Here is a 27,140-nt window from a genome sequence, read left to right on the forward strand (position 1 = left end):
ACATACTCATTATCCCGTCTTTCTGAACCGTCTCCGACATCAAACACCAGGTAAGGTTGAAATGGCCAGTCTGATGAACACCGATTGGTTTCAGTCTGTCTACAAAAAAGCAACCACCATTCAGAATACAAGTTATAAGAAAATATTTTATTTTTATTACTATTTTTTTGTTAGGGAAGGAACTAAGGATAAGAAATACCTTATTTTATCAAAATGTGTTTTAGTGAAAGGTAAAAAACAGATTTTATTTCTGTTCTAGGCTAGGGAGAGTGATCTGTGCAATTGAAGGTAACTGCAATTGAAAAGTCACTCCTAATATAGTAAGTGAAAAAAGCAAGCCAGAGAATACAGACAGTCCCCGACTTTGGATGGTTCAACTTAACTCTGGTGCAAAAGCAATACATTTCGGTGGAAACTGTACTTGGAATTTTGAATTTGGATCTTGTCCAGGGCTAGCAACACGCAGTACAATCCTCTCACGAGACGCTGGGCAGCACTGAGGAGCTACTCCCAGTTAGCCCCGCAGTCATGAGGGTAACCAACTTCTACGCTGACAACCATTCTGTTTGTAACTATCAGTACAGTATTTGATAAATTACATGAGATATCCAACACTTTATTATAAAATAGGCTTTGTGTTAATGATTTTTGCCTAACTGTAGGCTAATGTAAGTGTTCTGAGTATGTTTCAGTAGGCCAGGCTAAGCCATGTTTGGTAGGTAGGTTTGATTTATGATACGTTTATTGGGACGTAACTCCATCATAAGTCAAAGAAGATCTGTACTATGCTGAGTATGGTGTGATTCTTTTTTTCAAAAATTTAAAAAGTAAAAAAGTAAAAAAAGATATGTATAGTGTAAGGACTAGAAATAGATATACCAAGATGTTACCAGTGATTATTTCTGGGCAGCATAAATAAGGGCAATCTTCCCCCCTTCTTTTTTTATCTGCATTTGCTAAAATCAACATGGCTTTTGTAATTAGAAAAAATTATTAAACCTCTGATTTATGCTTTTTATGATGACTTAAGAACACAGTAAAATAGCTATTCTTCCTAAGCAGCTAAGCCCACAAATAAAAATAAGCTAATATAAGCAATGAATGGGAACTCACCTATTTGTTTTCAAGCTTCTGTTATAAACATAATTAGAGGGGAAGAGACATATGTCTGGGTGCATCCTGTACTGAACAGTAAGCTGTAAAATAGGCAGCCTGCCGATCATATTGTGCTCCACATTGTCTTCCAGCAGCTTGTAGAAGCGCGCCATCATTGACTGGTCATAGCCATATTCCTGTGCTTTCTGGAAAGGGCGAGAACAACAATTTCCAAGCATTTGTTTATACTTTTCTCACTATTGTAAAAACAGCAACTGAGCTCTAATATGTAAGCGGCATAAGATGGCCAACAACCACAGATTCAGAGGAAGATGTTTCTGACTCCAGGCCTTGAAAAATGATGTAGCTTGACTATAAAAGTTTATTTAGAAAACCCACATACTGCTTATGAAAAGGATGTGATCTGGGGCACCTGGCTCGCTCAGTTGGTAGAGCATGCGACCCCTGATCTCAGGGTTGTGAGTTCAAGCCCCATGTTGGGTGTGGAGCCTACTTAGTTAAAAAAAAGAAAAAAAAAGGAAAAGATGTGATCTTGTAATGAATGGCCATAACTAAAGCTGTTTTGATGCTAACAGAGGTCACCTGAAAGAATCAATAAAAGAAAGAATTGCAGCACAGATTTTAACAATTATATCTAAGGTATTCTCTCACAGATGGAAATATTGGTTGTCATTGTACACAAGCCTTTTAAAGACCAATCTCATCCATCCAACATACACTGAGAGCACCTAGAAGTTGGAGTGCTGAGACTGTTAAGTGAATTAGATCAAGTGCCACAGAATTTGTATTCCAGTGGAGGAGAAAGACAAGTGACAATAATTACTAAGTTGATTTCATAAACCTATTAATGAGTTAAGACCTGAAAAATTAGTGACCTAAAAGATAAATGAAGAGAATAGTTCTAATGTTATTGTAGCTGTGCCGTGGGATATACTTTTCGATGTCAACATCATACAAATATTCAAGAAGTATTGTGTCTTAAATCATCTAGAAGCAAATGTGCACTTAAGAATGCACTAAGACAACGGATATGGGATCTTCACACGTGATGCTGAAGACGTGTGTGCGAAGTTCGAAAAACCTGTTTCACAAATTAGGAGAGTAGTGGGGGGGGAAGGCATTACTTCCTAAATCATAGGTTATTTCTATATGTGATTTTAAATAAGTCTGTGTAACTAAATAAAATATTAGTAGTAGACATTCAACCATTTTATCTACATCCCCAGAAGTTGATCTATTCACAAGTTAGCCAAACCTATTTTGAAAAAGAAAAAGGTAACAACAGTTCCACTTGCAGAAAAAGACTGAGTCTCCCCTACAGAATGATGTGGATTTCTACGTTCTGACATGGAAGGATATTCCTGATCTATTTACAGACCGGAAAAAAAGGCAACTTGGCACAGAATGCTTCTGCCCCCTTTAAAGCAAACTCTATACACATACAACCACCACACACAAACCTTATAGCCACCTGACATACCATATCCTAGCGACTTATGTACTGTCTGTTACCCCCTACATGCAAGCTCCAAAAGGGCAGGGACTTTTGTCTGTTTTCTTCACTGTTTTAACACCAGTACCTGAAACAGTGCCTGAATTAGGCTGGCACTCAATGAATACTGATGGAAAGAAATGAATAAACGAACACACAAATGCCCAGCAAAATCTGTTAAAATACTAAACTGTTCCCAGTAATTCTTCTTAGAAACAGGTGGATAGAAAAGCATGTTGAGAAAATTAACTTTGTAATTATCTTCTAAATTTTTCTCAATAAGCCCATATTATTTCTGTAATAATAATAAGCCCAAGCAGATTTTTCTCATTTTTGCTGCTTTTATCAATCACCAAAGTAAGCAGTAAAGTTGGGGCCCATCAACAATCCCTTTTCACTACATGCTGAGTCCCTTCAAGAAGTTAAATCAGTAAATTTGCGAGATACCATGTTATTTAAAAGAAATGCAATACAGAGTCGGTTCTTCATTATTCTCCATGAACAGAATCACCCGCAGCTTTTCCTACGGACACAGGTTTTCACTCAGAGATCTCAGGTGTGCTTCTAGGCTAACACCATAGTGTGATCATGCACGTGCTCAGATGTCAAAGAACTGCACTATCATTTTCAATAATTCTGAAGTCAAAACACAGTAATGACAACAAAAACCACTTGCTTTCATTCCACAACTGAACAGAAATGCTTTGGAATGATCTGTTCTCTGGGGTTATTTATGCAACCACTCCTCTGTACAAACAATCTTTGTATTAGTGAAATATATAACTATTAATTAAATTCAAAGCCATGGGGCGCCTGGGTGGCTCAGTTGGTTAAGCGACTGCCTTCGGCTCAGGTCATGATCCTGGAGTCCCGGGATCGAGTCCCGCATCGGGCTCCCTGCTCGGTGGGGGGTCTGCTTCTCCCTCTGACCCTCCTCCCTCTCATGCTCTCTGTCTCTCATTCTCTCCGTCTCAAATAAATAAATAAAATCTTTAAAAAAAAAAAAAATAAAATAAAATAAATTCAAAGCCATGGTCTACACCTATTTAGATTACCCAAAACATCTACAAAAGTCCCGATTCTGGTGTGCATTTCTAGGAGCCCTCTGTGGTGCAGTAACAGCAGAGAGGGGCGGGCCACGTTCGAGGTGCTGGTTGGTCCTCCCCATAAGCGGGGCTCACGGCCCCTTTTCTCTTCCTGACACTGCACTTTCAGAGGACGAGAGAGGCACAGCGTTATTTTTTTTTTTTTTTTTGTATGATAGGACACAGAATTCTAAAACTGGAAATGTACTCTAAGTATATTTAAAGTACTCTTGATAACGTTTTCAAATTTGCATACATTTAAAATATAAATCAGGAGGTTAGGAAACTTAAAATTTTTCTTTTATTATTGTTTTGGTGTTTATGTTACTAAAATGGATTGGATACAGCCCTTAAAATAGCTGTGCACCGCCCTTCCCCAAGATAGAGCAGGCCGCACATGGAACACGGTCGTTCTTGTCTTCAGGTCTCGGGCACACGCCCTGCTCGGGTCACACATGCACATAAGCACAATCAGGAACAAAGGGACATTTTTACAGACTTTTACTCTTAAAATTCAAACAGTGGTTCTCTTTCCTTAGCCATTCCCTACTTTTCCTTCCAAATAAGAGATGATGATCCAAGACAGACCCCCTCCAAACACAAGAACAAAAAGGGCCCTTCCACTTTAAAGCAATATGAACGTGAAACTAACTTACCATAGAAATGACCGTGGGAGGGAGCTGTTTAGGATCTCCTACGAGGATGAGCTTGTTACAACGATGGATGAGTGGAGTAAGAGTCTCAACCTCACAAGACTGCCCGGCCTTGGGAAGAAAGTACAGAATGAGAAAGTGTTCTTAATCATCTTTGCGGGCGCCTGGGTGGCTCAGTCGGTTAAGCGACTGCCTTCAGCTCAGGTCATGATCCCAGGGTCCTGGGATCGAGTCCCGCATCGGGCTCCCTGCTCTGCGGGGAGCCTGCTTCTCCCTCTCCCACTCCCCCTGCTTGTGTTCCCTCTCTTGCTGTGTCTCTCTCTTTCAAATAAATAAATAAAATCTTAAAAAAAAAAAAAAATCATCTTTGCTGTTTCTTTATCCATGTACACTTTATCTAATTCATAAAAGTTCTAACATTCAGGAAAGTATCACACTTTCTCCTTCTGCACTGAGTATCAAAAATAAGGATTTCTGAAAAGTACTTATTGTGATGAACACCAGGTGATTAAAATAATAAAAAAATAAGAAAAATGAGAAAAAAAATAAGGATTTTTTTTTTGGTTAGAAGATAAAACAACAACAGAAACAAACACTCTAAACAATCAATTAAGAAGAACCACCACAGGTGCATTGTGAAGCTGGAACCAGCAGGGTACCATGACCACTTGGGAACCAGCCATGGGCTGGAAGGCATGTAATGCCCCAGTCCTATGTTCTCTGTTCTTTCTGGGCACTTGCCCACGGGAACTGCATGGCTGTGTGACTCCCCTCTCCCTGCCACCCCCTTTCTTCCTTGTTCCCCGCAGGCCTCATCATCTGCAAGACTCAAGCTTCTCTTCAATAACATTTTCTTCAATTATTTCAACATTTCCATGGTTTCTGTTCTTTCGTTTTGGTGAAACTGGATCTTGGATTGATCCTCTGTATCTCATTTTCCACGTCTTTTGTCTTCTGGCTCTACATTCTGGCCAACAGTAGGTACCCAACAAATGCTTGCTCAATGAATGAACTACGAATAAAGGATATTAGCTGAAAATATTGTGGCTCAGAGCTGTCCAAAGTTATATTAAAACTGCTTCAAAAGGGAACCAGAGCTATTCCAAGCAGAAGCGAGATACTCCTTGGGAAGGATCTGTTGGGAACAGTCAGGCATCCTTAAGACTATATAATCCCAATTCTGGGAAAGCCATTTTAACCGTGGGGGGCCGTAAGCAGCACATTTCAACATAAGAGACTATACACATGTGACTGCAGGTTAAAAACCAGCTACACAAGGACTCTGCTCTAACTCAGCAGCAGCATGGTTCCCTCAAGACTCGGCCCTCACAGCAACATCCAAGTCATACCGCCGACCGCCTACTGACCTCATCGACAATGACACAACTGAAGGGGACACCCCCTTGCCCACGAAAAGCAGACTCAAGCAGTAAACCACCACTTGTGCTCAATGTGCAGCAGATGACATGAGACTCTAAGATGATGATGCTCTGTGTTTTTTGTGGGCGTCCTTGAACCTAAGACAACAAATAAAGATGCATCAATATTTCGCTGTATATAAATTGATTATGGTAGGCCTATTTTTTACTGTAAAACATCCACCATTTATTATGTGATAAACATATTTGGTGAACGCTGAGGGGGAACCTCAAATCTAGAAAACGGCAGAAACGTTTAAGATAATCAGAAACCACCAGAGAGAACACTGTGCACTGCAGTGCAGTCTAAGCTCAGAACAGGATTTAAGCACATTAGGAAAAATTTATTCAGGCTTGATTTGGTCAAAGCAAATTACAATTCTTACAGCAGATGTATGTGGGCAGGTATCAGAATGCGTAGAGATAGTTGTGAAGCAATTATCTGAGTTAAACTAGGGTCAGAACTCAGCTTGAACATACATTTTTCTGTCAGTTTTTAAGTATATAATGTTGTTCTTTCTTTTACAAAGGCTTGTACCAACGACGACAATGCCTGTGAAAACGAGAAGCATTCTGCTTGCACGTAAGAAAGACCACCTCGGTCCATCTCTGCCACATGGATTGTGTGATGGCGCCAGACAGTGCACCTCCCATTTAGTGTTCAAGCCAATAAACCAGGGTTCTTATCAGAGATGCAGTGAGCCTATTTCGGTTCCTAAACAGGGGTTCATCCCTCCGCATTTGTTCAACCCCAGACGTGGACTCCCAAGCATGTGTGGAAGCTTCAGGGAGATGGTGGCAACTGTGACCCTCCCAGGGACACACGTGAATGCACTGTCACACACCTCTCCTCTCAGCCACCTGAGGAAAACTGCCAAGTACAATTAATTCAATGGCCCACAGAACAAGGTGATGAGCAGCAAAACCCACAGTATATGCAAAAACAGACTTCATCCTTAAGTTTGGGAAGTAATTTTGGGCTCAGTTGACAATTTTAATAGAAACCTTTCCACGTAATTTTTTTATTTAAATGAACAAACAGCTAAATTGTTCAACTGTTATTTATTTAGCTATATCGGGAAGGCTAATACATTCAAGAGAAAAATCTCAGCTTAAAAATACTAGTAACGTTACCAGTTGCTATAACCTGCTCTCCCTGACCCCCACTGGTTTATTAGGGCTGCAATCTGGTCACAAGGATATATATCAGGCTCATCCTAGCTTTGATCAATCTAAATCTTGTTCTTTTTTTTTTTTTTTTTTTAAAGATTTTATTTTTAAGTGAGCTCTGTGCCCAACGTGGGGCTCAAACTCAACAACCCCGAGAGATCAAGAGTCACATGCTCCACCAACTGAGCCAGCGAGATGCCCCTTGATGATATTTTTATACCCAGAAAATACTGGGGAAGAAGTTACACATGCTATAGAAGGATTCTTATGATCAAAAACAAATAGGATAAGTTTATGCTTTCAGTCAAGAATTGTAAAAGACTTGTTTGTACTCTCTTTTGCCAAATCCCCAGCCACTGTCACGCTACTTGAATCTAGACATCTGATTTTCCTTTTTTTTTCCCCTTCTCTTTTTGGTGTCCTTGGGCGGGCACGGATTTTATTTTCTTTTTAACAGGGAAAACACCTTCAAATCTACTTTCACTAACTATTCATCTGATGATAGTTATCATAATCGACTTTGCAGTGCCGGGGGTGTGGAGAGCACCTAACAACGGAGTTTAATCCTTACCCAGACCTAGAAAAGGAAAAAATACTTTATAATCACCTCTTTCTTAGAAATCTCAATGACGATAAGAATTATTAGGCTAAAACAAAAACAGCAAATGTACCTGTAATTGCATCATTTTCTCTACTTTAACATTTAAAAAAGCTTTTCATAATATTTAAATGCAGTTGAGAAAAGCCCATCAGTTGTGTGAAATAATTCACAATAAAAAGAGAAAGAGAAAAACCTGGAAAGTGCTCCAGGTGAACCACTTACCTCTTTAATTTTAGAAGCTAGTTCCTGCCTCTCTTTTGAAACTTTCGCAATTTTTTCATCTAATTCTTGCCTCTGGGAAAGTGAGAGTGCAATCATTAACGTTAAACTGAGCCATTTTAAAATGCTTTCCCGCCTTGCCTCTCCGGCGGCACTGTAACCTACCTGCCCAAGACTCGCTGTTCGCCCAGTTCCTTCTCTCTTCCCCAGGAGTCCCGCCACGGGGGTGTGCTGGGGCTACGCTACCCCACGGTACTGCTGCCTCGTGCACGCTGTCCGGCCAGGCAGCCCGAAGAGACCCTCCACGGACACGAGGCCTCCCGCGAACAAGGCCCCAGGTAAGAGAGCAGCCACAGAGTCCGAGCAAATGCAAGCCCCGACAGGACTGCCCTCAGGACCACAGTCTCCCCTGCCTCCAGCACCTGTGTGCCTTATGCACACCCATGCAGCTTATCTAAGCCCTGCTCTTTTGGGCTGAGTTGCCCCATCTGGCCCTAGCCCAGGACCCCCAAAGCACCTCACCCACAGACCCCAACAAAGACGAGCGCCCAGGTCCTGCCTCTCGGTCTGCATTCTGCCTTGACCTCCCTGTGTGGCCCCTGGAGGCGGGACGTGTACTTCCTCCAGGATCTGTGCGCAATAAACGTCTCTATTCAATTTCTCTATGGTCTGGCACCCTGAGCTTCACTTAAGCGTTAATCTGATAAAGCTTAACACTGTACAAGATTCCGTTCTGTCTAGTGTGTCCCATGTGTGCTATTTCTGTCTGCTGGGCAGTCCAACCCCTGGGGCTCATTCCTCCATTAATTTCTGGGTGGTTCCAACAGGTTATTAATCACATTCCAGTCATTCCTCTAGCCACAGTGATGGGCATATAACATAGGCCTGGTAAACTGGCTCACATTCCCTTAAAAACAGGGATTAGACCTGCTTGCACACCTAGGGACTAATCAGACTCCCTCCATGGAACTGATGCATGGATAGCAGGGAAAGCAGCCCCTTCTTGCCCTATGGGTTTCCTTCCTGCCTGCCTGCCTTCCTCCCTTCCTTCCAATTTATTTATTTATTTGAGAGAGAGAGAAAGAGAGTGGGCAGTTGGGGGGGTGGTGGAGGGGGGAGGCAGAGGGAGAGGTAGAGAAGCAGACTCCCTGGTGAGCATGGAGCCCAACACGGGGCTTGATCTCACAACCCTGAGAGATCATGACTTGAGCCAAAATCAAGAGTTGGATGCTTAACTGACTGAGCCACCTAGGCGCCCCTCCCTTGGGTTTTCTAAGCTGGAGCGGTGGTACCCAGAGATGCTGGCACTTGTCTTCTCCAAGATGAGAAATGTCTGACACACAGAAAAATCAAGGGATGGAGAAATGACATCTGAGCCTCTGGATCCAGCTACACTGGAGTTAATCACTCCCAGAGTTCCTAGGTATCTAAGTCAGTGAATTCCCTTTTTGTCTAACTTGGCTTTAACCTGCAACTGAAAGATATCTAATAAATTCACTACAGCTTTAATACAAGGCAGGCAACAGCAAACTACAGCCTGGGCCAAATTCAGCTCACCATCTGTTTTTATAAATAAAGTTTTATTGGAACACAGCCACATCCATTTGTTTATGTATTATCTATCACTACTTTTATGCTACAACAGCAGAGCTGAGTAGTTGAAACAGAGACCATATGGCCTGCGAAGTCTAAATTACTTACTACCTTTCCTTTTTAGAAAGTTTTTTAATCCCTAATATAAGGCATACCGCTTTTTTATACATCTTTATACACCAATTATGCTATTCCACAATAAAACATTGGTATCAAATACTCATCACTAGCTTCTGTACTTATCAGCTATTAAAAAATATTCATCAAGACATGTTTAGATACCTGTATTTCCCTTCCTCCTCGGCATAAAGCACGCTGGCGGGAAAGTTCATCAAGTTGATGATCTAGAAATTCCTTTCTTCTATGCATCTCCTGAACATGAGAAGGTAAGTCTTTTTCTTAAAAAAAAAAGAATGCTATGATAAGTCTCACAAATATACACATAAGCATATGCAATCAGAAGAAAAACTAGTTCTCAAAGCAAGGCTATTTCGAGTGTCTCCAAATTACCTTTAATGTCCAACACATTAACTATCACATAAAAGAAAACAGAAGTAATGTTAGTATGTGCCTTAATGAGTACTTACTCATTCTGTGGTTAACTTGGCTGTCCAAACTGAATTTTAGGACCTCATTATTAATAGACTTTTCTGGACCGAGACGTACTAAATTTATATCTCCACAGTTCCCTGTTGATAAAAAAATCATACTTAGAGATTAATAAGGACACTGCCAATCTCTGCACATAGTACCTATTTCTAAGCGAGCATACTAACAATCAGGGAAGGGAGCCAACATTAACTATCAATCAACTCCACACCTGAAGCTACACTAGAGGATTCATACACATTAGATATTCTTCACAACCACCCTGCAGGGTGAGTACTGACCATTTCTACCTAATAAAAGCTACAGAGGCTGCATAAACAGGAAATTACAAAGTTGAGATTCAATTATACCAACACTCCTCAAACTATGTTCTGTACAACATTCCATAGTAAAATACATTTGGAAAAGGTGAGTTGAAATAAGATAGATTTCTTAACCACAGGATATATCAGATATGTAAAGACTTTCATATATTAATACATATTTGAATTTCCAAGACAGAATCATATTTTACTATCAAATCCTTTCGTGGAATATTCACAACAAAGTTTTTGAAACTCTACTCCATATCATGCTGCTACTCCAGAATCTAAGGAACACAAGGTGCTGAAACTGTGAAGTAGATAACTGCAAACAGTGTAAATGTCATTTAAGTGGCTGGCTGTTAACCACACCTTTATTTGCAGTCACCATATTTTATATATTACTTAATCTAAAAATCTCTCACTCCATCCTAGGGCTAAGTTATAGCAATCAGCACTTACCACAATCTGACACATCACATACTTATTTGTTTACTGTCGATCTCCTTCCACTGAGTAGGGTTTCGTTGTACTCACTGGCTACGATAGGGGCTGGCACCGAAGCATAATCAATGTATGCTGAATGAATGGATGACTTACTAAGCAGTTGTCTACAACCTATTTTTTTCCTAGTTCAGCTCATTCTTCTCACTTTGAAGGCATCTTCTCTGGCCAACATTTACTTAAAGGTTTCAAAACTGCTAACTTACTTGTGTTTCCACGAGAAAGGTGGATGAAATTACCTGGAGACTCACCTCCTATAAATACCTAGAAATGCTCCATAAATTAAAACAGACTCCTTGGGCGCCTGAGTGGCTCAGTCGTTAAGCGTCTGCCTTCAGCTCAGGTCATGATCCCAGGGTCCTGGGATCGACCCCACATCAGGCTCCCTGTTTGATGGGAAGCCTGCTTCTCCCTCTCCCACTCCCACTCCCCCTGCTTGTGTTCCTGCTCTCGCTATCTCTGTCTCTGTCAAATAAAAAATAAATAAATAAATAAATAAATAAAATAAAATAAAATAATAAAATAAAATAAAATAAATAAAATAAAATAAAATAAAATAAAATAAAACAGACTCCTTTAAACTGCAGGGTGAGCTCACAGAAATGCAAGAGAAATTCCTAGGGGCCAAAAACAAAGAGAAAGCTCAAAACCAGAGTTGAAAGCCCACAAGGTGCTGAGGCTTCCCTGGGGGAACAGGATGAGTCAGGGTTGGTGCTGTCTAGGTGCTCAGAATTTTTTTTTTACTGAACATTCAATAAAATGCAGATGTTTCAAAATCTTTAGTTGTACAGTTTGACAAATGTCTACACTGGCAAAACTACCATTCCAGTGAAGACATAGAACTTTGTTAATGGAGGCTTGGATTTTAAAGCCCACTGGATGGGGCGCCTGGATGGCTCAGTCGTTAAGCATCTGCCTTCGGCTCAGGTCATGATCCCAGGGTCCTGGGATCACGCCCCGCAGTGGGCTCCCTGCTCGGCGGGGAGGTCTGCTTCTCCTTCTCCCTCTCCCACTCCCCCTGCTTGTGTTCCCTCTCTCGCTGTGTCTCTCTCTGTCAAATAAATAAATAAAATCTTTAAAAAATAAATAAATAAAACCCACTGGAAAGGAAGAGGGCCTGAAAGAGGTGGGAGGATGAAAAGGAAATGAATCTAACTGCGCCTGGGCTTAGCTGGGAAAAACCAAAATCTCTTCCAGGACTTTCAAAACATAGGCTCATACCACATGTGGATTTAGGGACTAAATATATAATTCAGGGAATGACAAAGGTGACCCAATCAAAATATAAAATGAGAATACAATGAGCAACTTTATACCAATATATTTAAAAATTAAGAGGAAATGTTGATTTTTCTTGAAAAAATACAAATTAGCCAAACTCACTAAAATACAGAAACCTGAATAGACCTATTAACAGCTAAGACATTCGGACAGATTAAAACTTACCCATCTGTCAATAAACAACACTAAAAACAAATTAATCTTCAAGGAATAGATAATCTCTGTCATATATAAAACATTCCAAAGAATTAACAAAAAATTATCCCCAATTACATTTTTAAAGTCAGTGTAATGATACCCAGACATAGATAGGACAAAGAAAAATCACAGGCTGGCTTCATTCATGAGTACTAATTTTAAAATCCTAAATTAAACATTAGCAATCTAGCAACGTGTTAAAAAATAATAATACATGACCAAGTTGGCCTTATTCTAGGAATCAAAGATATTTTAGTATTAGAAAAACACTGTACTTTACCCCACTAACAGATTAAAGAAAAAAGTTTCATTACCATTTCAACAGATGCAACAAAATGCATGCAATAAAATTCAACAGCCCTTCATGACAAAAACTAATGACAAAGGACCAGGACAGCTGCAAGTAGTGGAAGAAGTGACAATGAATGCAGTATAAAAGACCAAAGTTCTCTTCTACAGCCAGAAGATATCATTTTTTCTCTAACAAATTGGAAGATCCAACCTGGATGCCTGGCTGGCCCTGTCCTGATCCCGGCCCAGCTGCACGGTCAGCACACGCCTGAGAGTGCTCACCTTCCCTCAGCCAGCCAGGGAAAGGCACGTTAAAACCACACCACTGCGTATGCACTGGAGCTGCTCCTGGACGTGTAAACTGCTACACCCACGTGTGAGGACAATTTGGTGCTATCTAGAAAACCGAAGATGCACAAATCCTTCAACCCAACATTTTCACTTCAAGGTCTACTTATGGTAGACCAGTGTTTTTATAAACTCTTGACCTTTCATATGAGGTACACCTGACCATCAAAACCCAATACAGAACTCACACACCTCCCCAAGGAAACAAACACAGTCCCTGCGTACCCTCATGGCCTGAATCTCACTGGAGAGAGCGCAGCAAACGGAATGCCTAAACCCTCGCCTTCGTGGGGCTTATGATATTCCAGATATACTGCACGGAGGTTCTCTCGCCTCTGGTCCCTGTTACTGATAGTAACCTCTGCTAGAGCTCCCCATACCCACCAATCCTTTCCCACGACTAACTCCTAACTACTCTCCAGGTTTCATGTGAGACCTCATTTCCCCCAGGAGCCTTCCTTAACGCTCCACAACTGAACCCGAGGGCCGCTCTAAGGTGTCTGAAAGTAGCCACATCTTACTGCTCTTACAGAATGTCCAGATTTATACTCTAACTGCCCACTGATCCACTTCCTCATTATCATCTCCTGGAAGGTTTCACTGTTGAAACCTCAGTACTTAGCACAGGGCCTTGGCACAGAGTAAATGCTCAATAAAACTTGCTAAATGAATTGATGAGTACATATGGGCCACAGCCCCAAGCAAAAGTTATTACCAAAACTGGCTTATTCTTTGGCATTCAAAGCTGCCCACACTAAACACAGAACAAAACCAAAAACAAATTAAAAGCCATATAAGTATCATACCCAAAGGATTCTTCTTGTCTTTACATTTTTCTTTAAATTCGAGGATGATTTTTTTCATAAGTTCATCAACAGCTGCGTTGGAAGGCGCACACACAAGGACACGGTTTTGTTTGATTTTGGCATTGGAGTTTTCATCTGAATGCCCCTTCCTCTGGTTCTACAATTTGACACACACACGCCAAACAGACAAACAAAAAATACTGATGAGCTCTATTACAGAGTTTTCCAGTTTTTCTCTACTTCCGTGTATGTTTGAAAGTTCCCCTTATAAATACTTAAAAATAAGTAACAGCAACTACATCTTACATTGACATTAAAATGACTCTAGCAGGACATTTTATCATAGCTTCCCTGAGCCTCACCTCACTATCCAGTTATTTTACTCCATACTCAATCCAACCAAAATGTAGCCCAGGAATACATTCCAGACAGTTTCTTGGCATTAGACGTGACAAGACCACCATTCTAGCCCTTCAGCTTAGTGTCACACAGGACATTTTCTGCTCTTTTTACTTTTTATACCCTTGTCTCCTTCTGCTACCTCTTTCTCAGATACAGTTCCACACAGTATCAAAAAGATACACAAAAGTGCAGGAGGAAGACCTGTAGTAGTCATTTACGTATGTCAGTTAACTCATGTGGAACGATGTGATGTGCTTGGCTCCCAGCACGGACACCCTCACATACTCTACCTCTGTCAGGAGGCGGTACAGGAGGCCAACAATAGTTTTTGATTTTCCTGTTCCAGGTGGTCCATGAATCAGACAGATCTTGGCAACTGACGGGGAGTGTTTGACCATGGCATATGCAGTTTCTATCGCTTTCTTTTGGTCTTCGTTGAAATCTCTTAAGTAGGCGATCTATGCAAAAGACATTAGTGAGAATGAGTTGCTCTTCCTGGAGTGGCACAGGAGAGGAAGAAGAGAAAACCATTTGAATTTCTTCTAACCTTTATCAGACAGAAGCTTTGGTTATGATCAGGAAAGACCCCAACATGACCTTTAATCTACAGAACCAATTTCACTACTATGAAGTTATTTATGAGCGTCTGTAGGCTTCAGCCCACCTACAACTACAACAACTGCATTTTTATTTGTGATTCTTACAAAGAGGATCACAATAAATTGTTCAATACTTTTCTTCGATTTATTCTTTCCATAGATAGTACAAAAACGTTCTAAGATTTTCTTTCCTAACATTCCGGATTTTGGATCAGATCTAAGTTTAAACCTCAGCTTCACTCACAAGCCAGGTCTCTAAACTCCTAACATCTCTGAGTCTATGCCTTTGTCATCCATTAAATCTGGGATTCCGGAGAGGACGAGAAGTGAATGAGATACTGCACAGAAAGCCCCCACACAGCAGCAATCCAAACACTGTTACTCTTCTCTTGCCTTCCTCAGTATTAATCTCCTGGAATGAATATATATAGCTCTTACAGCGAGCACATACATGCTCATGCAAAATGGCAACTTTACCTGTCAATTCTCCATCGATCTTTCAAATGCAAAATTAACTCTATTAACCTACTCCTACCTCTGAATTTTAATCACCTAACAAGCATTTAAGTAGGATGCTCATCTAACATTTTAATGCTCCTCTTTAAGCATATTTTCAATTCTTTATTGCACTACACTTTTTTCCTGAGGTAAGCTGAGTAACATAACGAAGCGCCACACATCCTCACTGTGCACACACGGGGATACAGCTTTGTCCCAGACATACAGGAATGTGCAATGAATAAACACGACATGATGCTGTCACATTCTGACACGAAATTTTCGGACTTTTCGTTCCCGTTTAACCATGACTCACAATTCTCTCAGATGTTGTAGTTAGTAAATCTTTTGTACAGAAGTCCATGGGGTTTGGATTCAGAACAGCTCTGGCCAGTTGGTTCCGTCCACTCAACAAAGACATGGCTTTCAACTTCCTTTGTGTAGTTACCAGAGAACTGATTACAACGCATTTCACGAGTTCATTTAAATTGACTGGCAAATTATCTTGAGTCTGGATGGAAAGGGAACACTCAGATTTCCCATTGCGCACTATTACCAAGAAGGAGAAAAAGCAATTTCAGTTGCCAGGGAATAATGCTGTCCAGCTAAAAAGGTTATTCAGAATTATGTATTTTCTAACTTATGTTTTTTGTATGATATTGTTCAAGTAATTCACTCAAATGTTTACTGAATGCTTCCAAAGAACCAGGCAATTCCTTTCAAGAAAAGGGAAGCAGATAACCAAATAAACACGTCAGGTGGTGATGAGCACCATGAAGCAAGCAGAGAAAGGGGATGAAGAAATCATGAGGGATGGGAGGGAGCTGTATTACCGTCACAGGCAAGTCAGGGAAGGTCTTCCTGATAAGATGGTATCTTAGTAGACACTTGAAATAAATGAGTAGGCCACGCCCTTATCTGAGGAAAGGGTGTTACCGGCAAAGAATCGACAATTGCAAAGACCATGAAGCAAAGATGTGACTGGAGTATTTCAGGAACAAGGACAAGCCTAGTATGGCTGGAAGGAAAAGGAGGGAGACAAGTGCTGCGAAGACTCAGAGAAGAAAACGGGGCTCCATTTTATAGGGCTCTGCAGACCACAATACTGACTTTGAACCTTATTCCAAGTCAGGTAGAAAGCCACAGGGCAGCTTTGTACTGGGAAGTGACATGCTTAAACTTAGACATTAAAAGAATCGCTCTTCCTGCAGATGGAGAATAAACAGCAATGGGAAAAGCACAGAAGCAAACAGGCCACCAGGAAGCCACTGCAGCTGATGGTTGTGTGGACCAGGATATAGTAAGCAGACGTGGGGCTTGGATTCTGGATACTTTGCAAAGAAAGAGTCAACAGGATTTGCTGATGAATTACATGTAGGATGTGAGACAAAGAAAGGATCAAGGATGACTGGGGTTTTGGGCCTGAGTAACTAGAAAAAGGCAGGCCCCTTGCTGAGATGGGAAAAACAGAAGGAATAGTAGATGTCAGGTAGAAAATCAAGCGCTTTCTTTGGTCTTTTTGTCTAACATATTTGCAAATGGAGATGTCAGATAGTTGGATGCTTGAGGAGCTGGAAGGAGAATACCTTAGAAATATAAATTTGGCACATGTCATCATTTGCAAGAGTCAAAAGCACAGATTAAGCTATGTACCCCTCCTGCTACGCCCCTAAATGCACTCTACAGGAAGAACTGGGCTGGACCACACTTATGATAGAAATACAGCACACCAGTTTCAGTGCATGATGCTCAACTCCAAGGAGCTTTGTTTTTAAGACTGGATGCAAAAAGGCGAAGGAATAATGAACTCATGTTCTTGTCACATAGCTGAGGCTAAGAAAGCAGCAATGTTAAAAAGGCTGCTCAGCATACAATGAAGAATGTGGGCAACCCTGCAGTCAAACAAATGTAGGTTTCAATTCTGGGCCTACCACTTAATACTGAGAATGACCTTGGGAGGGGTACTGAATATCCCTGAGCCTTCATTTCCTAGTGAGCAGGGAATACATAGATCTTACTGCTTTGCAAGGCTTTGAGGAAGATGATAAACGAGCACAGGAAGGACAAGGCACGTGGCCTGGCACAGAGCAGGTACTGATTACATCCAAGCGGACGTTACTTCTGCGATACTACTTCCAAGAGACGGGTCCCTACGACACAAGGGATGGGGGCAAGGGAAACAGCAGAACCTTCGAGTTGCCTCACAATGACTTATATGTTTGGTCTTCTCATTGATACTTAGCCGTAACACCAAGGTTGTGATTTTAAGATACAAAAAACAGATGGTTTGCAAATTGTCTGTTTAATAACAAACACAATGACAGATGAAGAAATGTATCAGAAAGAGAGGACATTACAAAAGAAAGCTTTTAAATCATAAATCTAGAGCAGTAAGTACTGGGCTTTTCCCAGATGAGTCTAGAAAAATTAAAAAAAGGACTCTGGATGGCAAGTAACCAACCTGGCAAATACACATCTCAAATATGTTTAACAAGTATGTGGCCGGTAAAGCACAACTCAGAGGGAAATTAAAAGATGAGCTTATATCTGACAGATTTCTCTTTACAGTCTCATTATCTACTTACTGACTGAAGTGCGGCGAAACTTATGAATATAACCGCAATGATATTCACGGAGATCCTGCATGCGATGTCTCTCTGTATCTTTCTTCTCTCCATTTTGTCTTTCAGGAACCAAAAACACCAAATCATTTTCCTTTGGATGAAGCTGTTTAGCTAGTTCACATTCCTCAAGATGAACTATGAAACAATAAGAAGTTGGCATTGATTCTAACAGAATTATTTTAAATGAGATTAACTTAAAGGATATTAACACTTATACTAAGTTCAAGCAAGTATACAGCACTAGACTTTGTAATATACTTCAAAATAATACTCTAATAAGCCAGTCAACATTCTCAAATACGGATTATACAGTATTATAAAATGTATTCTTCGCAATGGCTAAAAAGCCAAAATAAAATCGTAATATTCAAAAGTAGCTAGTAAACTTCCTTTCCTTAAAACTTATTTTAGTTTTTAACCAAAAAATTTTCTCTTTTGTTCCTCGGTTTCAAAATCCCAGGAGAAAACCCCAAAACAGATCCAAGGACATATAAGAATTTTGAGCCTACTGGTGGCATTTCACACTTTATCTTAGCCAAAGGCCGAGAAGCGATTACTGGTGGCATTTCAAACAAGGGGGAAAGACTAGTTGTAAACTACTGGGGCTGGGAAAACAGAGCAAGCACAACAACAGAAAAGTTGAGCACACCAACCACCAGATCCAGTAACAATATAATGAACTAAAATACGAGGCACTGGGATTAGACAGACAGAACCACTAAATCCAAACAAGATTTTAAAATGTAGCAGGTTAGGAGTGCCTGGGTGGCTCAGTCGGTTAAGCTTCTGACTTCCACTCAGGTCATGATCTCGGGGTCCTGGGATAGAGCCCCACACCAGGCTCCCTTGTTCAGTGTGGAGTCCGCTTCTCCCTCTCCTCTCTGCCCCTCCCCCCTGCTTAAGCAAGTTCGCACACTCTCTCTCTCTCTCAAAATAAATAAAATCTTTTTTAAAAAATAAATAAAATGTGGCAGGTAAGAAATATCTATGTGAAGGCATCAGAGCAATTATAACAGTGAAGAGTTACTGTGTTGAGATCCAGAAGAATGTGGAAATCCAATGGAGTCAGCCCAGTATTTCCCCTAGAAACATCTCAACTATGCTTGGAGTGGCAGCCAAGAGGTCAGGCCAGACCTGGGATGGCCTTATTGGACTAAAAAGACAAAAACTGGAGTCCAGGGCCTGTCCAGAGTGGGGACCCTGGTAGCCCTATATGCTTCAGGTTGGGACTACGAAGGACTCAGGACTACACCCAAGGATGAAGCAGAAGCAAACCCGCCTTGACGTGGGCTACAGCCCAGCTTCCAAACAGCTGGGTGCTCCAGAAAAGCCAATCCCTTAAACCAGATTAAGATGATCCCACATCGCAGGTGCCCCCAAGAAGCCTGGCAGAAGCAAAGGAAAATCCTCTGTGGAGGAAGATAGTATCATCCTAGGCCTCAAATTATTTTTATAAATAACACTGCAAAGATACTGACCAACACGCACCAGGGATAAGCAGGGCACAAGGAGAGAAGAAAAACACAAAGCGGTACCATCAGTAAACAACTGAGGACTGTCACTGGGGGCTACAGATTATGTCTCACACAGTTTAAAAGGTTTTACCTCATCTATGGAAACACTTAAAAGAGCTACTAAAACTATAGATTTTGATAAATCAAGGGTGCATGTTTTAAGTTTTAACCTAACTGTTCTAAAACAGCAAAAGATGTATACATTGAGAGATAATTTCCAAACTAACAAGAAAAAGTAAAAAGAAATTTTAAAATGAGAAAAAAAGTAAAAGTATTCAACCAAAACAAAAGCTAATACATGTAATATATAATTAGGTTCATTTACTTCTGTTGTGTTTCACTTTATGGTGTGCTTTTTAAAATTCACCTTTGGTAATTTAATAGTTCAAAGTCTCATATATGTGTAAAAAGTATACTCTAGTTCTATCAGGTTTTTTTTCTTTTAAAGATTTTATTTATTTATTTGACAGAGAGAGACAGCCAGAGAGCACAGGCAGGGAAACAGTAGAGGGAGAGGGAGAAGCAGGCTCCCTGCTAAACTGAGAGCCCAAAGAGGGGCTGAATCCCATGATCTGAGCTGAAGGCAGATGCTTAACTGACTGAGCCACCCAGGCGCCCCTCAGTTTTTTCTTTATATATTTTATTAGGCATATATACATTGAGAATTGTCATCTCCTCTGAACTAAACTTATGATTCCCTTTGTATGTAAGTTTTTTTGTCTTACAGTCTATTTAGTCTGATATTAACAGAGCTAAACATGTCTTTTTTTTTTTTTTTTAAGATTTGAGAGAGAGAGAGAAAAAGCGCATGCACATGTGTGTGAGTGACTACCTGCTGAGCGCGGAACCCGAAATAGGGCTAGACCCCACAACCATGACGTCACAACCTGAGCCGACATCAAGAGTAGGATGCTCAACTGACTGAGCCACCCAGGCACCCTAAACACATCTTCTTTTATTTATTTATTTATTTTAAAAAAATTTTTTTTTTTTAAGATTTTATTTATTTGAGAGAGAGAGAATGAGAGACAGCATGAGAGAGAGGAGGGTCAGAGGGAGAAGCAGACTCCCTGCTGAGCAGGGAGCCCGATGCGGGACTCGATCCCGGGACTCCAGGATCATGACCCGAGCCGAAGGCAGTCGCTTAACCAACTGAGCCACCCAGGCGCCCCCACATCTTCTTTTAGTAGGGTTTACGTGAGTGTCTTTCTCCAATCCTCTGTTTTTTCAACCTTTCTGTATTCTTATGCTTACATGTATTACTTGTTCATACATACAGTGTATTATTATATTGTAATCATTTTGTTCTTGAAATAACCATTTTCTTCTACAGGATGCTAAGCTACTTATAAAATTGCAAGTTCAGATACGGGATAAAAGAATATAGATAATATTGGTCATATCAGATAGCAAGTCAGCTCTCAAAGACTTGTAGGGTCCTACCTAAAGGGCTTAAATGATAATGGATAGAAACACAAGTATATATAAGTCCATGCATTTATGAAATTTTAAAAAAAAAAAAGCACATCGGTCAACACCAGTGCCTGCGGTGAATTAGCTCATTATTTTAAAAACTGGTCAAGAGTCAAGTACTTTTCTACATTTCTTTATAAAGTACACCAGAGAGTAACCAAATAATATAGAGAAATTTCTTTATAGAACTATTCCAGCTAATAAATGAAGAAATGATCGAGTAAAAATATCACCATTTTGTACCTTTAATAAATTAATCTAGGCATTAAGCATCCACAGCTGTAAATATTACTAAAAGAGAAATTAGAGATCATGTACTTCCTGATAAAGGAACATAACACCATCTATGAAATAGTTTTGCTAAAAATAATAAATCAAACTTGAATCAGATCATGCCTCTAGATACAACTATCAATTTACAGGAAATACAGAGGACAGGAAAACGTACCAACAAACACCAGGGGGACACAATCAACAAGTATAGACAATAATTCTAAAGGATCAACAACTCAACTTTTTCAACAAACAAATTACAAGGGGGAAAAAAAACAGAATGAGAAAATTATAGTTAAAAAAAACCTTTCAACTAGTGTCAATGTGTGCACCTAATTTGGACCTTATTTCAAACTCGCTGAAAAAAACTGTTATTTAGGATGAAATTGAAAATTTGAACACTGACTAGCTATCTGATATTAAGGAATAACTTAATATTTTAGCAATAAAATGTAATCTTATTATAAAATTTTAGGTCTGTATCTTTTAGATATTCACTGAATTACAAATGACACCCCACCTCCGCAAAAATCAAACCAAAGATAATCTGCAAAACCTCTCCATCGTAAACACTAAAACATCACTGAAAATAAACCAAAATAACTGGATGTATTTCTTATTCATGAATTAGAAAATTATCAGAAAGATGTCAATTCTCAAAAAAAAAAGATGTCAATTCTTGCCCAATTTCCCCATTTTTTCCTCTAAAATTTATACGGGAACTCAAGCAGACAAGAATAGCTAAGGCACTCTTAAGGCAAACAAGGTAGGAGGAACTGTTGTTCAGTCATTACTAAAACTCATTATAAAGCTGGACTAAGTAATTAGACAATGTGATGTGGGCACAAGGGTAGGCAAATGACCCAATAAAGAAATGAGTCCAGAAAAAAAATCCATGAGTTAAATGGACACTAGATTTATGGCAAATATGGCACTGTGCAGCATGAAGAGGGTGGTCTTTTCAATAAATGATACTGGGATAACCACAATTCCATTCAGAAAAAAAAAATGAAACATGACCCCTATACATCCCATTCATGCATAAAAATAAATTCCAGGGTGCCTGGGTGGCTCAGTCGTTAAGCGTCTGCCTTCGGCTTGGGTCATGATCCCAGGGTCCTAGGATGGAGTCCCGCATCGGGCTCCCTGCTCGGCGGGAAGCCTGCTTCTCCCTCTCCCACTCCCCCTGCTTGTGTTCCCTCTCTCGCTGTGTCTCTGTCAAATAAATAAATAAAATCTTTAAAAAAACAAACCAAAAAACCACAAAAAAGAAATAAATAAATAAAATAAAAATAAATTCCAGGTTGACAAAACAATGAACTGTCTAGAAAAGGGGCTACAAACTTTTTCTGTGAAGAGCCAAACTTTTTTTCTGCAAGCCACACATAGGGTCTGTTGTTTATTCATCATCTTTTTTTCAAAGTTCTTTGGGGCACCTGGGTGGCTCAGTCGGTTAAAGCATCTGCCTCCAGCTCAGGTCATGGTCCCAGGGTCCTGGGATAGAGCCCCGAATCGGGCTCCCTGCTTGACAGGGAGTCTGCTTCTCTCTCTCCCTCTGCCCCTCCCCCCACTTGTGCATGCTCTCTCTCTCAAATAAAGTCTTAAAAAAAATTCTTCAAAAATGTAAAAACCTGGGGCACCTGAGTGGCTCAGTCATTAAGCGTCTGCCTTCAGCTCAGGTCATGATCCCAGGGTCCTGGGATCGAGCCCGATGCTCCCTGCTCAGCGGGAAGCCTGTTTCTCCCTCTCCTACTCCCCCTGTCTGTGTTCCCTCTCTTGCTGTCTCTCTGTCAAATAAATAAATATTTTTTTAAAAAATTGTAAAAACCTTACTCTAAGGTAGTACAAAAAACAGGATATGGGGTAGATCTGCAAGCCATAGTTTGCTGACACTTGTTCCAGATGTTAATATATTTATGAGCTGCAGCAGGAAAAGGTTTCCTAAATGAGGCATAGAACACCAACCATAAAAAAAAAAAAAAATAGGGGCGCCTGGGTGGGCTCAGTCGGTTTAGTGTCCAACTACAGATCTCAGCTTAGGTCTTGACCTCAGGGTTGTTAGTAAAAAAAAAAAAAAAGATGCATTTGCTATGTTAAAAATAAGTTCTAGGGGTGCCTGGCTGGCTTGGCAGGGAAGCATGCAACTCTTGATCTTGGGGTCGTGGGTCTGAGCCCCATGTTGGGTGTAGAGTACTTAAATAAATAAATAATAAAAATAAGAAATTCTTAATAAAATAAAGCTTTTTAAAGACATCAGTGAGAGTCAAAATGTAAGCCAAACTGAGAGAATGGCATGTATCCAGATTATATAAGGAACTCCTACAAATCAATAAGAAAAAGGTAACAGAAAATTAACAGTAACTTTGAATAGGCACTTCCCAAAAGAGATTACTGAACCATCTACTAAATATATAAAAAGGTGCTCAACTTCACTGATAACAAGGATATGACAAAATAAAACCACAAAAGGCCAGCAAGACAAACATGGCATAATGGCTAAAACTAACATGACAATCAATACAAATGTGTTGGTGGAGACCGGGAACAATGTGACTTCTCGTACACTGTTGGTGGAGTTTAATGCTGAACAACAGGCTGCGCATTACCTAGTCAGCTTGAACATACACATACCCAGAGACTCCATAATCCTCCTCTGGATAGGACTCAACAAAAATGCCCTCTCACCAACACAGGAACGTCAGGGTGGCACTGTTCATGAAATTCTGTGTCAGATTTAACAGAGCACGCCAGAGGCTGCTATCTTTAGAAAGGTCTGCTTACAAGGGTGGCCTTTGGCATGTGGGATCCTGGATCTCGGGATTATCATTTGCTGACTCATCAGACTCGCTGTGCCTAAACCATTTGCAAAAATATGGTCTATACCAAACACCTGCTTTACTTCTGGAAGTCAGGAGTTTAGGCTAGGCAGAGGGTGTTTGGGGCACTGAATCTCTTAACACGCTTCCCTAGTAGGTAACATTCTGCATGCCGTGCACTGTGACAATTCCTTACTGGGAACTTAAGTACACTGCATGTAACTCTACTGGGAGAGGACTCAGGCTTGCTCCTGGTGTCGTCCACACTTCACCCCATGTGCTTCTCCCCCCTTGCTGATTCTGCTTTGTAGCCTCTTAACAGTCACAACCATGAGTATGAGTATATGTTAATTCCTATAAGCTGTCCTAGTGAATCACTGAACCTTGGGACCCGACACACAGGCCAAAACTACTGAAAATAAAAATGTCAACAGTAAAATCATAAAAACAAAACAAAAATCACACAGTTAAATCAGGACATGTTCACATAAGGAAATACTACTATAATGATGACACACAAAATTGATGAATTTTTCATACATGTTAAATGAAAGAAGCCAGATAAAGAGTAAATACTATGTAATTCCAACATATGATCAAGTTAATGCCAGATAAATTTGTGATTTAAATATCTAAAAGAAATATAAAACTACAAGAAATTATGAAAGTATCTACTTTTTTTTCCCTAAAGATTTTATTTATTTATTTGACAGACAGAGAGAGAGACAGCGAGAGAGACAGAGAGGGAACACAAGCAGGGTGAGTGGGAGAGGGAGAAGCAGGCTTCCCAAGGAGCAGGGAGCCCGATGTGGGGCTCAATCCCAGGACCCTAGGATCAAGCCCGCATCGGGTTCCCTGCTCAATGGGGAGCCTGCTTCTCCCTCTGCCCCAGCCCCCCACCCCTCATGCTCAGGTGCGCTCTCCTGCTCTCCTCTCTTTCTCTCTCACAAAAATAAATTCTAAAAATCTTAAAAACAAAAAAAGACCAAAGTCAGAACCATAAAGAAATAAGTATAATAGTTTTGAACATCTGTAGAAATTGTCTGTGCCTCAAAACCTGCATGTGAAACTGAGTAACAAACTGCCAAAAGCAATTTACAACAAAGCACACACATTAAGAAGAAAACAATGTCCCTAATGGGGGCGGGGGGGGGGGGGGGCGCCTGGGTGGCTCAGTTGGTTGAGTGATCAGGTCCTGATCTCAGGGTCATGGGATGGAGCCCTGCAGAGAGGGGAGTCTGCTTCTCTCCCTCTTCCTCTCCCTCTGCCCTTCCCCTTGCTCTTGTGCTCTCTCTCAAAATAAATAAAATCTTAAAAAAAAAAAAAAAGAGGGCGCCTGGGTGGCTCAGTTGGTTAAGCGACTGCCTTCGGCTCAGGTCATGATCCTGGAGTCCCTGGATCGAGTCCCGCATCGGGCTCCCTGCTCGGCAGGGAGTCTGCTTCTCCCTCTGCCCCTCCCCCCTCTCATGTGCTCTCTCTCATTCTCTCTCAAATAAATAAATAAAATCTTTAAAAAAAAAAAAAAAAAGAAAGAAAAAGAAAAAGGAAGAAGGAGGAGGAGGGGCAAAGGGCATGAACCATTATCCCCACATTCTGGAACCTCACTAAGAATACTCATTATCGGGCGCCTGGGTGGCTCAGTTGGTTAAGCGACTGCCTTCAGCTCAGGTCATGATCCTGGAGTCCCGGGATCGAGTCCCGCATCGGGCTCCCTGCTCGGCAGGGAGTCTGCTTCTCCCTCTGAGCCTCTCCCCTCTCGTGCTCTATCTCATTCTCTCTCTCAAATAAATAAAATCTTTAAAAAAAAAAAAAGAATATTCATTATCAGAAAAGATTTGGGAACAAAGCTACAACCTCAGATGAGATACACTTTACATACATAAAACTGGAAAACAAAATTGAAGCTAGCAAATGAGGGAGATGTACATTCTTATATCTTCATGTTAGAAGTGAAACTGATATTCCTTTTGGTAGGCAGAGGCAATATGGAACAAGTCTAAAAATACACATGCTGTTTGACCTAGCAAAGTTTACACTGAGTGTTTGCAACAGTTAAAAACTATAAACGATGTACATGTCTAACTAGACACGACTGGTTAAGTAGATCTGTGGAATATATTTACAATGGAATAACTATAAATATTAAATATACTGTTATTGGGCGCCTGGGTGGCTCAGTTGGTTAAGCGATTGCCTTCGGCTCGGGTCATGATCCTGGAGTCCTGGGATCGAGTCCCGCATCAGGCTCCCTGCTCGGCGGGGAGTCTGCTTCTCCCTCTGACCCTCCCCCTTCTCATGCTCTGTCTCATTCTTTCTCTCTCAAATAAATTATTTAAAAAAAGAAAAAAGAAATATACTGTTATTTAGTAACTCTGAAAAAACATTTACAGTATATTAAATAAAATTAAGTAAAATACAAATTTCATGAAGGCAGGAATCTTATGTTTCTTCACAGCTATATACCCGGCATCTAGAATCAGACCCTATCAGGCACTATAAAGTCAGTGTTTGCTGAATGAATGAAAAATGTCACTACATAGTTGAATGACCCTACTACATTCACATGTACCCAACTCACACAGGTGAGCAGTCTCGCAGTAAGATATATACTAGTATTTTCATAGGACTATCTTGGAATGATCGGAATTGGTGGTATTTCTTTCTGTTGGCTATTATTATTTCGGTGCCCTACAATGAACATATAGTACCTTTCCCCAAAAATATACATACACATGCTTTTTATCTTAATTGAATCTATGGAGTAGGATGGACAGAGGGTGGGGGGGGAGGCAAAAGAGGATTTATACTTTTTATTTTTATTAAAGAGTTCTGAATGTTTGGTTGATTTATAACTAATGCATAAGTGTGGTATGTGTTTCAGACCAATGATGAAATGAGAAGACAGACAGCAGCAACATTTACTCAGAATCTATAAACACTATGATTTTGGGATACCTTCCCCCAACCAATCTTGTCAAGCTCCCTTCACTCACCCTCTCTTCCATGCCCAGCTTCCACTTTGGCCTGTGGTATTCTAATTATAGAATGGTTACAACCATGAATTTTATATTCATAACTGTCCCAGTAACTGTTCTCATTAAAAGACTTTAAACATTCCTTGCGGCGCCTGGGTGGCCCAGTCGTTAAGCGTCTGCCTTCGGCTCGGGTCATGATCCCAGGGTCCTGGGATCGAGCCCCGCATCGGGCTCCCTGCTCCGCGGGAAGCCTGCTTCTCCCTCTCCCACTCCCACTGCT

At 40.6% G+C, this 27,140-nt stretch overlaps 1 protein-coding gene across 8 annotated transcripts in view; it reads right to left on the reverse strand.

Moving 5' to 3' along the window:
- The window catches only part of SETX (senataxin), an 87,422-nt gene that overhangs the window by 14,306 nt on the left and 45,976 nt on the right, over positions 1-27,140 (reverse strand). For 6 of the 8 annotated variants that reach the window (XM_045883409.3, XM_045883410.3, XM_045883407.3 and 3 more), the window contains 11 exons: positions 17,771-17,944; positions 15,502-15,734; positions 14,379-14,546; positions 13,687-13,843; positions 9,935-10,036; positions 9,630-9,745; positions 7,758-7,829; positions 5,714-5,863; positions 4,350-4,457; positions 1,114-1,301; positions 7-99 (listed from right to left, as the gene is read on the reverse strand). In XM_045883409.3, coding sequence (XP_045739365.1) covers positions 7-99; positions 1,114-1,301; positions 4,350-4,457; positions 5,714-5,863; positions 7,758-7,829; positions 9,630-9,745; positions 9,935-10,036; positions 13,687-13,843; positions 14,379-14,546; positions 15,502-15,734; positions 17,771-17,944 — 1,561 coding nt within the window. The remainder of the gene's footprint in view (positions 1-6; positions 100-1,113; positions 1,302-4,349; positions 4,458-5,713; positions 5,864-7,757; positions 7,830-9,629; positions 9,746-9,934; positions 10,037-13,686; positions 13,844-14,378; positions 14,547-15,501; positions 15,735-17,770; positions 17,945-27,140) is intronic. The other 2 variants (XR_010407728.1, XR_010407729.1) reach the window with 1 other exon arrangement.

This window comes from Mirounga angustirostris, unplaced genomic scaffold (assembly GCF_029215605.1).
Source record: "Mirounga angustirostris isolate CCGP_5_RB_7025 unplaced genomic scaffold, mMirAng1.0.hap1 SCAF_15, whole genome shotgun sequence".
NCBI lineage: Eukaryota > Metazoa > Chordata > Mammalia > Carnivora > Phocidae > Mirounga > Mirounga angustirostris.